This window comes from Leptinotarsa decemlineata, unplaced genomic scaffold (assembly GCF_025532065.1).
Source record: "Leptinotarsa decemlineata unplaced genomic scaffold, Ldec_3_MD MMD2_tig00000690_RagTag_RagTag, whole genome shotgun sequence".
NCBI classification, from domain to species: domain Eukaryota; kingdom Metazoa; phylum Arthropoda; class Insecta; order Coleoptera; family Chrysomelidae; genus Leptinotarsa; species Leptinotarsa decemlineata.
Window position 1 is genome coordinate 2,096,719 of NW_027412554.1, and position 13,172 is coordinate 2,109,890.

The window sequence follows — 13,172 nt, forward strand, 5'->3', positions numbered from 1 at the left end:
AGACAGTAGGTATAGACAGGATAGGGGAAGTCGAAGTACAGAGGAAATTCGACATATAAATAGTATACGACAAACAGATAACAGAACAGAGACACCACAAAGACAGAATGAGGTAGAAAACAAATGACATTCCACAAAATTTTCATTAAGCAACCTACCAACAGCAAATTTCAACAAAATACACTGTGCAGGAATTTATCAACATCCTGGGGAATTTATAGAAATTGAAAAAACTTTTAAATTAGAAAATGTTAGAGGACTTACAAAAATAATAGGAAATTTTCATAATAAAGATATTGAATTATTAGTAGATACAGGATCTGAAATTTCATTACTCAATTCAAACATTATTAGGGAATTAAATTTGGAACATTTATGTTACAGTATGCCAAAAACTGTATGCCAAAATTAAATTCTGAATAAAAAACTTGAGTCTGCAGAAATACAGTGACCTGTAATAGTAAATTGACATTTGCCAAATATGTTCGTGTATTCACTTTGAATAGTTCGTTGTAGATTTAGGACAATCTTAGATTTAAGGAATTTTCTATCTTGGCAATTGATAAATTCGTATATTTTTTGAATTCAACATATTTTTACTCTGATAATTAAAATTGTTCTAGATTTTCTAATATCAATTGTGTCTTTTTCCAAATTTATTCACAGGAAAATCTACAAGAAAATCAAGTTTGGGTAAGTAATTGTTGTGTTTGTGCCTGAATCCACCTGAGAGGTTGAGAAAAATCTCTATACACTGAGGTACAGGATTCAAACTCAACATAAGAGTCGAGCCGATTAAAATTTTCATCACAAGTAATAATAATAATAAAAAAATTAAAAATTTTGATTTTTCAAAACCCAAATCAAACTTTAAAATCATTTAACATCATCATCATCATATAATATATACACAGGGTGTGATGTGGTATCATTCACTATCATGAAACCGTTGTGCAAAGAAGTTGATGTTACTCGAAGTAATAAAATCAACGAAATTGTACGCGTCAGTCGAAAGAAATATTTGGCTTTGAAATTGGGTAAATCCGAAGAAGATGAGTCATTGCAAAGATTTTTCAAAAAACCTCTATCTATTCCATTGAGGAAAATAGCGAATAAAACAACAGCACAAGCAGCTACCACCCCTTTAAAAACTGAGGCAAAAATCAAACTCAAACAAGAGATAGTGGAAGAGCCTGAAACGAATCCATTTCAATCCCATGTACATGTTGCAGCTACAGATGAGGATAATGAGATATAAATGAAAAAGTTTTAGAAGAATCGATCAATATCCGATAATGTCTCAATTGTACATTAAAACCATTGAGGAAATAACAAAGAAATCGACAAAGTATACGGCCCCATATATGACGAGGTATCTTCAGAATGGCTCCTAGGCCCAAAGGAAATTTATTTTAACAAGCATAGCGGATATATAAAAGTGGCTGGGTTACACTGGAAAGCAACGCTCGGTATATATGAAATATTATTTCTCGACACGCCTGAAAACAATAATGCTGAGGATTTGCATGTATACAAAATTATTTTAAATTCATCGAGCGCTTACAAGAAAGGCACTCAGAGAGACAAGTACACCAATATAATCAAATGGGACACTCAAAAATGGGCATACAACCCTTGAAAATCACCTAAACTAACGGAAAACAAATTCTCAAATCGGTTTATTCCCACCTGAAAATATGCTGAAAGATATACAGGGTGCATCTATTAGGGGAGCGTTCTATGGGGAGGAAGTGCAAAAAACTGTAAACTCAGGTATATATCTCGTGGAAAAAGTGTTAAGAAAAAAAGATAAAAAATATGTTCGTGAAATGGCTCGGTTTGGATAACAAACATAAGAGTTGAATCGAAATCGTCGATTTTATATAGAATCTTATAGAAAACAAGCACACTGAAATTGTATTGGAAGGGCCTTTTTCGTGTGTGTGTGTGTCTGTGTTCAACGAACACAGACACACACACACACAATATCTAAAACTGACCACGTGATCTGAAGCTGTAAGAGCTCATGCCAACATAAATGGGTATTCAGTTCGAAAACAAAAATGTCTCTCGATAGTGCTTACGGTAGTGAAGTTGAAGTGTTCGACAGTGATGGTGAAGATTAAAATGGAACTCTAAATGCAATAGGCGAAGCGTTGGAGCAACACGAAATAGCCGCTCGAAACGAACATCAGTTGCTGTTGATGGCATTGACATTCTGACAGATGAATATGAACAGATGAATATGGTCCATTCACAACATTTTGCGTAGATTACGTTTACGTCACACAGTACATCGAAAGTAATACCAAACAAGTTTTCATTTACAATGATACCACGAACATGGAGCTGTTCAACAAGATGTAAACGATGTTCTGAATACTCACCTTGGTGTGCTCTAAAACCGTGTCGCTATGCTGGATACTTTGATTTTTTGTAATCATTATCGATGTGTTTTAACATAATACAATCATGGTTATGTTAAAATAAAACTAACTTCATTGAAAATGAGCAATGAAACTTTCTACGTTTTTTACCACTTTTATTTGTAATCATCGTTACTGCAGATTCGCTCTATATGGACATTTTCAAACTAATACAATGAAAGTGAAACGAGAAAGACTGTCGTCATAGAAACACTTTAAGTAGTAGCCTGCACTGAACGGTATATGTTTTTCGTATTTTGTAATTTGGTTAAATATGCTTTCATTACATGTTTCCAACAGTGACTCGAAATCTGAATGAATAAATAAACGAACGAACGAAATGAACAAACATTTTTTTATAAACATAATTTCAAAATTCCACATATAGGAAAAGAAATTTTACAGTAATTCATTTTTTCGCACGAAACAGTATGATCATTTAATTTCTGGTGACTTGAAAAATGATTGAGGCATCCATTACAAAATTTTTTTCGTCTCTTTATTCAATTGGGTGATTGATAATCGGAATGTTTGTAATCCATCAATAATGAAATTTAATTTCAGTCTCGTCATCATCAAAACGTAGAGCCTCATAATCGTACATTAATGCGATTTCTTGCGGCAATGAAATGAAAGTAAAACCGTTACCAATCACCTATTTATTTATTGATACTTCCAACAAAAGCCCACCCCAACTGTTGTTTTCCAAATTCGCCTAATTTATTCAAATACACAGCGTTTTCATATTACCAAGCAGTCACGTCCATATCTGAATCGATAACTTCATTTGGCCTATTGAAATATTTTTAATCAACAATTTCCCCATGTTTGAAAGTGATTAACAATGTTTCATGATGAATTTCATTAGTTGGAACTTCCATTGTCTGATATTATATAAAATGATTTTAAATCCCTGAAATAACTGATAAAAAAAATAATTGAAAATTAAAGAATAACAATAAAAATGAATAGCTGAAAAAACGATTATATTAAGCAAAAAACCTGAAATGAAATAATAATGAAATAAAAATACAAGTAAAAATGGAAAAAATTGAACAAAAAAATTAATAAAATATAATTAAGAAATTAATTCACGACGTTTCGATTGTTAGTATCCAAAATCGTCTTCGGGTGATGACTGGACCGATTCCTCCATGAGCTGACTAATTATAGGTCATTTGAGTACTTTTACTTATCTCTGATTTCCTTTTTCCGCTTCACTGGTTTTAGTAAGAGATGACCGTTTGGCGGGAGTTGGCCATTTTTCGCTTGATTATGGGTTTCCATATGTTGTGTATCTCAACGCTAGCTTGGCTGAATACATTGTTGGATAACATGTATGCGGCTTCATTGAATTTCCTCCTTAAGCAATATTCCTCTTTGTGTATGATCTCAGCTTGGTACCATTCGATGTTATGTTGATGGGTCCATGTTCGTATTGCCGAGCACAAGAATCACACACAGCGAGGGGAAACCAGCAAATCAGGAATAGCAAATCATGTTTGGACCATCAACATAACATCGAATGGTCCCAAGCTGAGATCATACACAAAGAGGAACATTAGTTAATGAAGAAATTCAAAGAAGCCGCATACATGTTATCCAACAATGTACTCAGTCAAGCTAGCGTAGAGATACACAACATATGGAAACCCATCATCAAATGAAAAATGGCCAACTCCCGCCAAAACGGTCATCTACTGCTGGTAATGGATACCGTTCTCTACGAACAGAAGATCGAAGAGGTTCTGCAGAAGGGACGATACACAAAGATCGTACGGGACCCTACTGCATCAATCGAAAGGAAGTTGTACCAGATTTTGAAAAAACACCAAGTCTATTTTTCGGACAAGAAAAGATCATGGCTAACACCGCACCACAATAAGCCCCCTCACTTGTATGGACTACCCAAAATCCACAAGAAGGACGTTCCGCTTAGACCGATCATCAGCTCCAGATTCAGCTACTCAAAACTTGTCTAGATTTTTACTTCCCTTAATACAACCATTACAAGGAAAAACATCGTCTTTTGTGGAGAATTCAAGGCATTTTGTAGAACTACTAGGGTTAATTGAGGTTACACAGGAAGATCAACTAATTAATTTCGACGTAGAAAGCCTTTACACCAACGTTCCGGTCGAAGAAGCACTCCAAATCATACAGAGAAAGCTATCCGAAGACGGGAACCTGAAAAAGAGAACGAATCTACCTATAGAAGTAATTATGGAATTACTAGGATGCTGTGTACGAAACTGTTATTTCCAACTGAAGGACGAATTCTTTACACTAGATGAGGGACTGCCAATGGGATCGCCACTTTCACCAGTCATAGCCAACATATATATGGAGTGGTTTGAAACTCTGGCCATTGAAGAAGCCCACAAGAAACCCCGAATCTGGTTGAGATATGTTGACGACACCTTCATAATATGGAACCATGGGAATACTGAACTAGACGCCTTCCTGAAACACATCAACAGCGTGAGACCTTCCATCACTTTCACAATGGAGAAGGAAATCCACAACGAATTCCCATTCTTAGACGTTTTGGTGAAGAGGACCGACACTAATTGGGAAACATCTGTATACCGAAAACCCACTCATACGGGACAGTATCTGAACCACGAATCCAACCACCATCAATCGACTAAAAGTGGATTCATCAAGACTCTATTAGACCGTGCTTTTGGGCTCTGTAATACAAAGGAAGGTCTCGAGAAGGAACTAGACATCATCAAAAATGATCTTCAACGGAATGGCTACTCCAAAGCGATGGTAGAAAAGACTTTGGCTAAAAGAAAGCAGGAGCCTCGCGAAAAAGAGAAGCCGTCACAACCAGTGCTTGCACTCCCCTACATCAGAGGATTATTGGAGAGGATAAGAAGAATTGGTTCCAAGTACAACATCAGAACCTGTTTCAGATCCGGTAGCACTATCCGTAGCAGCCTCACGAAAACCAGGCCCCCAAACGCGGACTGCGATTCCAAGAATTGCATTTACCGGATACCCTGTGAGTGCGGAAAATCCTATATTGGTGAAACTAAGAGGCCATTGAATGTTCGCATTGCCGAGCACAAGAAGCACACACCGAGGGGAAACCAGCAAATCAGGAATAGCAGACCATGTTTGGACCCATCAACACAACATCGAGTGGTCCCAAGCTGAGATCTTGCACAGAGAGGAACATTGGTTTAGGAGAAAATTCAAGGAAGCCGCATACATGTTGTCCAACAACGTATTCAGCCAGGCCAGCGTAGAAATACACAACATATGGAAACCCATCATCAAACGAAAAATGGCCAACTCCCGCCAAAACGGTCATCTCCCACGGAACCAGTGAAGCGGAAAATGGAAAGCAGGGATAAGTGAAAGTATTTCAACGACCTATAGTCATCTCTCGGAGGAATCAGTCTAGTCATCACCCGAAGAAGAGTGTAGATACTAACAATCGAAACGTCGTGAACTAACGTGACTTGGAATCTCTACACTTTTTATTATTTTCTTTTTTCATTCCTTTATTTTTATTTATTCAATTGTTATATTTTTACTTGTAGTTTATTTCACTATTATTTCATTTCAGGTTTATATTTGCTTAATATAATTATTATTTTCAGCTATTCATTCTTAATTATTCTTTTTTAGTTGTTTGAGGGATTTCAAATCATTTTATATAGTAGACAATGGAAGTCCGAACTAGTGAAATTCATCATGAAACATTGTCAATCACCTTCAAACAAACATATCTATGAGGTAATCTACGCTATGAAAGATCACGGCAAAAAGCAAGTCAGCATAATAATTCTCGGCAGAAAGCAAGTCAGCGTTATTTTCTCTGGTAGATATTTCAAGCGCGACTCAGCTATGTGGTTCGGTGGAAATATATAGTCCGGCGTCATGATGATGTAATGGCGTTCCATCGAGTTCTATTACATCCATAATCACAATCACTAGCCTTTACGCATATTGCGTGGTACGTTCACATACGAAACATTATTATTGCAGACATAAGCACAAAATTTTGTTTCAGCATCGGTGAAGACATATTCTACACTCTGAGGCTGAATTCTTTACAGCAGATATCTCGTTTGAGATAATATTCAATTGAACACTTTGTTTTGAATATCCAAATCAATTAACTGCTTCAAAACATTTTTCTTTTCTTCATAAACTTAAGTATACTTAATTGTTGGACATGTCTCTCAAATTCCTCTACTTATGGTCTATATTCTCTGGATGCCATTATATTACTAATTTTTGTTTACGTACGTAACATTGCTATTGCGTAACACAAGCTATTGAGCTTGAGAGCTTGAGAATTGTCCCAAGTACATTTATGTGTGTGAAGGTAGAGACTAACGGGACTTTCAGTCAAACACGTTAAAAAAACAAACATTACTCTATTTCACAAATCGCCAAGTTTTCGTCTCTGAATAGAGACAATACTTAAAAGTAATCTGAGTTTTACAATTTAAAATTGAATATTGATGAAAAAATTTCACAAAATTGGCGCATTGACGTTAATAATGTCATTCTAATATTAGTAATGTCATGTTCAAAGCTTACTATGTTGACAAGAAGGACATTATTATTGAAAAGATTTCTATTTCATAAATGCTCATCGAATGTATTGTTATACAACGTGTGATTATTTCGAATTGAGAATATAACCGAGATTTATCTATGTCTAGTAAATAATTGTAAATTCCACTCAGATATTCATAGTATGCTTTTTTTGTTCATATTATTAGGATTTTTGTTAATAAGGACCATTTCGTGAAAAAATCTTTTGGACATATTTTTTTCTGAATATAATTCTTTTGCTTGATCAAATTCAATTTCAATAGAATGTTGAGCTAGTGCACATGAATTTTTGTTTAGTCTTATATCACTTTTGGCAGTCGGTGTCGAAGTTTGGCCTTGCAACTGGGAGCCTAGTTCATCTTTGGTATTCGATAATTGAGTTCGCTGTCGATCCCATAGATGGCGTTTTCGTAAGGGGAGATGTCATCACTTACTCAGACTTGTCCTTTGAGGACAGATGAGTGTAACAATACATTCTTGGTTCAGCCTAGCGCCACTGACGGTACCTATGGAGCGTTGTAACAGCGCTGTCTGGAGCGCGTTGTTTGGGTTCTGATTTTCAAGTAATTGCCTGGCAGTGAAAGTTGCAGTGAGAGACAGAAGAACCAATTTTGTCAGCGGTCGATGTCGAAACTTGGCTTTGAAACTAAACGCCTTGGAAAGACGTATTTATTTTTGATATTCAAGGGTTAAGTTTTCTGTCGGGCCCATAGATGATGTCTTCGTGACAATGACGCTATCGATCGCTCCAGAAGGAACGGTAGTCGGTTAGTGTGAGTAGTTCGTTCTACTCACTCGTTCCACCGCTATATCGCCTTTCAACTCAATTATTGGTAGCTTTTATATATTTTTTTTGTTATTGTTGCTCATCTTTCTTTAAATTTTTCAGCCGATGATGAGTCAGTTGACCTTTCCGTGCAATTGGAAACTTCGATAACGGTAGGAGACCATGCCTTCAGCCAGATGCAGGGAGATCTGGATCAGCAAAGACTTCTGGGAGGAAGATCGCTAAATGATCCTTTGGCCGACATTATGGTTAAGGAAATTCAGCATCAAGAAAGGTGAGTTTTATAATATCGGTTAGACTTGCTTTCAATTTTACTTCAGGAAAGTAAAACTACTCGCGTAGTTAGACTTTGCTTCATCAGTCCAATCAAAAACAGTAATTAATCTATTCAAAACACTTTTGCAATACCAGAACAAAAATACTGTATATCTACGCAACTTTCGTTGGCCAGGTTAGCATCATCAAGAGATGACCGAGACATCGTTCTGGTGTGGAAAAAGTATTTTCAATAGATTCTTGTTACACCAGAGGTTCCAAATTCTACCTAACAAGTCAAAAAAATCAGTTGAATACACAAAATATCATTATTTTTCTGGTTTATTTTAAATGGTTTAGCATTTCAATATCGTCCCCAAGTTATTATACCATATCCCTCAGAAAATATATTTCAGTGTATTATGGTAGAATTCTATTTGAATCTAATGCGCTCAAAAATATCTGACAAAATCATTCCATTGAAAACTACCAATTATTATGTAAAAACATCTAATATATGAAATTCTCGTGTCACAGTGTCAGTTGCCATACTCTTCGGAAAAACGGCCTAACCAATTTACGTGAAATTTCATATGTACATTCGGTAGGTCTGAAAATGAGTTTTAATTCATTTTTAATACCCCTAAGTGATAAGTGTGTTCACCCCAAACATTGTTTGACAACTTTTTTGTTTTTACTTTTTCATGATGTAGCATTAAAAGTACATATAACTCTCAATTTTTGCCCTTCTATGACCAACACCTACTTTCAATGGCCATTTCAGTATTTTATTTTTAACCCTGATCATAGAACAGTTATTGCAGCCAGGCGTCTACCAACGACGCGCGACCTTGAAGTGAACTCGGAAAAGGTTTGTTCTTCTACTCATTTTATTAAGCCTAAGTTCTGAGTCCAACGACAACGAGAACGACAAATGGTTCAACTCCTGAAGTAGGCTGCCACCATCATCACCATCAATTCCGCAAATGTTTCACTGGAATCGTATGTAACAATATGGGCATTTCTAGAAATGCTTGCGTGAAATGTGCAGCAAATCTTGAGTTACCAGTATAACTTTGTCTAAGCTGCGATAGCTACAAAGTAGATTGTTGGAACAATTCATTCAGTATGTGTAGAATTGGTTGGCTATTATGTGAAAATGTCGATGATTATCCTCCTAATGATAATATCCACTTCTGGGATTGCTGGTGCTGTATATCCTTTGGCGAATACGTTTTTATACTTGCTGATTCGAACCGCATATCCAATATTGAATTGACTTTTTCATGTTCGTCATGCTGCCTCTTTTATTTTGCATAAACGGAGAAATGTTTCGGATGGGTTTACATCTGCAGGCTACATGTCAATGGTGCGATGAACTTTGTTGTTATACTGACTGGTGATTTAAGGAATAATATTTAATCACCTGTAACGGCTTTGCAGTGAAAACTCCCTATAAATCTTAATTTTTCAAAGTTCCGATGACTCGTTCCGCAAATGCACTTTTTTTGTGCTGAATGTTCAGTAATGATTGATATGATGTTCCCTCATTAACGATGATAATTTTGAATTATATATAGAATTCGGTACCATTATCAATTTGTTAGTTTCTCAGAACTTGCTTCACATCTTTCAACATAATCGCCATAGCTGCAGTAACCGAATCAGCAGTTTTATTTTTCAGTGGTCTTGACACATACTTCGAAAAGCAGTTGATCACTATGGTTGCATTTCCATGAGATCCATCTGCCACAAGTCTGAAAAACCCCTAATCATTATTTATCGACTATAAAAATTTCGTGGCGCCAGCTTATGTACCTGCCATTTTACATTACTCATATTACTTCTCTCTTCGAAGTGGCGAAAGTTGAGGATTCAGTTCTCCACTGTTTAGGTGGGGGTTTAGAGACAGACTGTTCGACTTTCACAACTCGCTCAGTGAAAGTATCAGCTAAACGAGTTATAATGCCAATTGGCTTTTCCAAATAACTCATTCGATCAGCTAATGCTGAAAAGGTGTGTTTATTTTTGCCTAGGATGGATCGCAATTCACTGTGTATTGAATCAACGTATTCTCTGACGACACGAAGCACTGATGTAATGGATTCTTAGAGTTAACTCCTTGGTTTCTCTAATGTGATCGTCAACATGTTCTTTAGTGACGGAGTCTTTACCGTCTATAGGTTCTTCGACATTCTGCAACTGCTCATTCTGAATGTCATAATCACCGTGTGGTGTGAATCCATCACACGATCTTTCAACAATTGAATTACTAATGCCACCTCTCCTACGCCCAAATTTATCAATTGTGGTATGCATTATAAGATCGTCTGTGAGTAACTGAGCAAATTGAAGGCAATCAACCTATTCTTCCAGTCTAATCCAATGAACATATAATATATGCCTAATATATGCTGTGGCTTTCCATTGAATATTAGTGATAGGATTATTTTTCGATATTTCTTCTAATGAATTGATAGTAGAACCTGTTTTTTCTTGTTGTATTCATATGCCGCCTTCGTTAATTTGAGTTTATCATTATAAGTGGTCATATCGGAAGTGGGGATATTTCCTGGTGCCACTCTCATGAATAACAATTTATATATGGATATTACTGGAGTTTTTTCTCAACACCAAATCGTTATTTCAACACCTCGACACGTATTCCAATCACCAAGTGACCTATAAGTTTGATCTTTCTCTTGAAGATGATCACTTGGTGATCGAAACACGTGTTGAAGTGTTAAAATAACGGTTTGGTGTTAGGAAAAAACTCAATACTACACAATTTCTCGTTTCAGTGTTCATGTGACCTCTAAACTCTGTATCATAAGAGGGGTTTCCTGATAGTAACTTTCCTAGGTGTTTTCGCACGTCATCGCCATTATCGACTACTTTAGATGATTTTAAATCTGAAGTTATGCTTGGAGAGACTTGAAGATCCTTCATTAAAGGTCATTCGACACTATTTTTTCCATGATCGTAATGTCCATAGTTCTTCAAATTTCGGTTTCAAGTCACTTACTTTCATGGTGCTTGCCATAACAGTCTTTGCTTTCTGTATCTATTAATATATTTGAGATGCTCCAGTATTGGTCAATACTGCTCTCAAACGTGGTATTATTGACTCATAGATTTTCTCGAGTAATGATTGATCTAAGCGACTACTCTTGATTTAATTAAATTTCATATCTCATATATGTCTCATCATCATTTTTTTCCCTCACTACAAGATTGTGTATAATGAAGAGTTGTCTACACTATTTAGAACTCAAATGATTCAATTGTTTCAAGAACGTCAAGAATATATGAAAGCATGGAATCCTTTTCGATAACGCGCATATTATTTGAACAGCACAATAAAATTTGCATCATCTTGTATCAATTGTTTCGGGACTTGTGAATATGTTTGGGCTAGATAAAAGCAATCCACATCATTATGATGACCCGTTACGTTAGGTCAGGTCCAAAGTGAGTGGGTCTATTCGTTCCTCCACCGCAATATGCAGGGGTTTATTGTGGCTCACACCCATTCACACTCCACCAAATGAACCCAGCTTCTCAACGAAGCCGATTAGTTTGCATGGTGAGTGGTCTTTCAGGTTAGATGGTAAGAGTACGACTCTATCGAACTCTAAAAACCTGATTCGGTCCCCAGCGGTTCAGGTACAAAGTAAGTGCTCTGCTGTTCCATCATTTTCTAAACAGAGGAGACACACACTGTCTTCCGATAGTAAGAATCTCTGTAAATGATGATTCAAATGTTAGACATCATAGTTCATCTCTACTGTAGTCCAACAACTGTTTGGAATCAAGCTTTGAAGGTTGAATAAACGCCTTGAGTGAGCCAATCCTGGAAGATACTGCCAGAAGTTCATAAATCTTCTCGCCATCTAGGTGTTCAATTTTTGTTTGTCAAACCCTAAAGCAATGCCAATTACAGGTTCTGATCCAATAAAGCAGTTTGCAGCACCCTCCTTTGCAAAGAAGTCAGCAGCCTCATTGCCTTCCAGGTCAGTATGGCCAATCTGTTGAGTCTTCCTATCGAGGAGAGTCGTTTTTGGCAATTTACTACTAATTTAGACGTTGCTCGGTAGGGTCAAGAGCTTCCAACGCCGCTTGACCATCCGAGAATATTTTTATTGACTTGTGTATGAAGTTGGATTCTTCCAATCTCTCCGCACACAATTCAATAGCGTAAATTTCTACTTGAAATACAGTCGCATAGATTCCTAGGCAGGTTGATATCTCTGTCATGGGTCTGCGACTGAAAACACCTGAACCAACACCTATCTGCTCTTAATATTTTCTTCTCCCGGGGGATCCAGTCCTCTCTACTCGGGAACAGTACTTTATAAGGCAGTTGACAGTTGTGGAGGCATGAAATCTATGCAGTCCATCTAGCCTCTCTATCCAGAAAAATGTGGAGAGGAAGTAGATCTAGAAGGATCTTCATGGCCGCTGACGGTGTGGTACTGGTGGCACCACTGATAGCCAAACAAGCCTGTCTCTGTAAGCCAGAAAGCTTCGCCTGGTCCGTTTTCTGTAAAGCCTCCAGCCACCAGGCAATTGCATCATAAGTGATCATTGGTCTGACAGTCATCACATAAATCCAATGGGTTTGATTGGAAACTAAACCCCAAGTTCTATCACAAATCCTTCGACATGTCCATAGGGACATGAGTAATGCCATAGCCCTTTGTTGCCCTAGCCCGTAAGCCTTTCAACTGGGCGTCTTCACTCTGTCTAGCGCCACCACTGTCAAGGGAACCCCTACTCCTCCGAATTCACCCCCCCTCGTGCCGCCGACGCATAACGTCGACCACACGAAGAGACGAATCAGCGGGGGAAGAAGACCCAACTTCATTGAATTCAACTCAAATTACAAGTCCTGTATATACAAAATTAAGTTAACTTTTCTAAATACTATAGCTATTTGATACATATTTCATTTCCTAAACGGAAGAGAAAAATAGAACCACAAAAATATGAATGATCAGTTTTCATTATTCATTGCATCTTGTTGATTACAAATTCTCCCAGAAAGCCTATACCGGGTGTCAACGAATCTATTAGACAAGTTATAATTTCTAGACTATCAGGAGAATTGAAATGAGATTTGG

General features: G+C 36.9%; 1 protein-coding gene across 4 annotated transcripts in view; it reads left to right on the plus strand.

Annotated features, from left to right (window-relative positions):
• Gdap2 (ganglioside induced differentiation associated protein 2) overlaps positions 1-13,172 on the plus strand; it is a 313,619-nt gene that overhangs the window by 194,996 nt on the left and 105,451 nt on the right. For all 4 annotated transcript variants that reach the window (XM_074174665.1, XM_074174666.1, XM_074174663.1 and 1 more), the window contains exon 8: positions 7,897-8,068. In XM_074174665.1, coding sequence (XP_074030766.1) covers positions 7,897-8,068 — 172 coding nt within the window. The remainder of the gene's footprint in view (positions 1-7,896; positions 8,069-13,172) is intronic.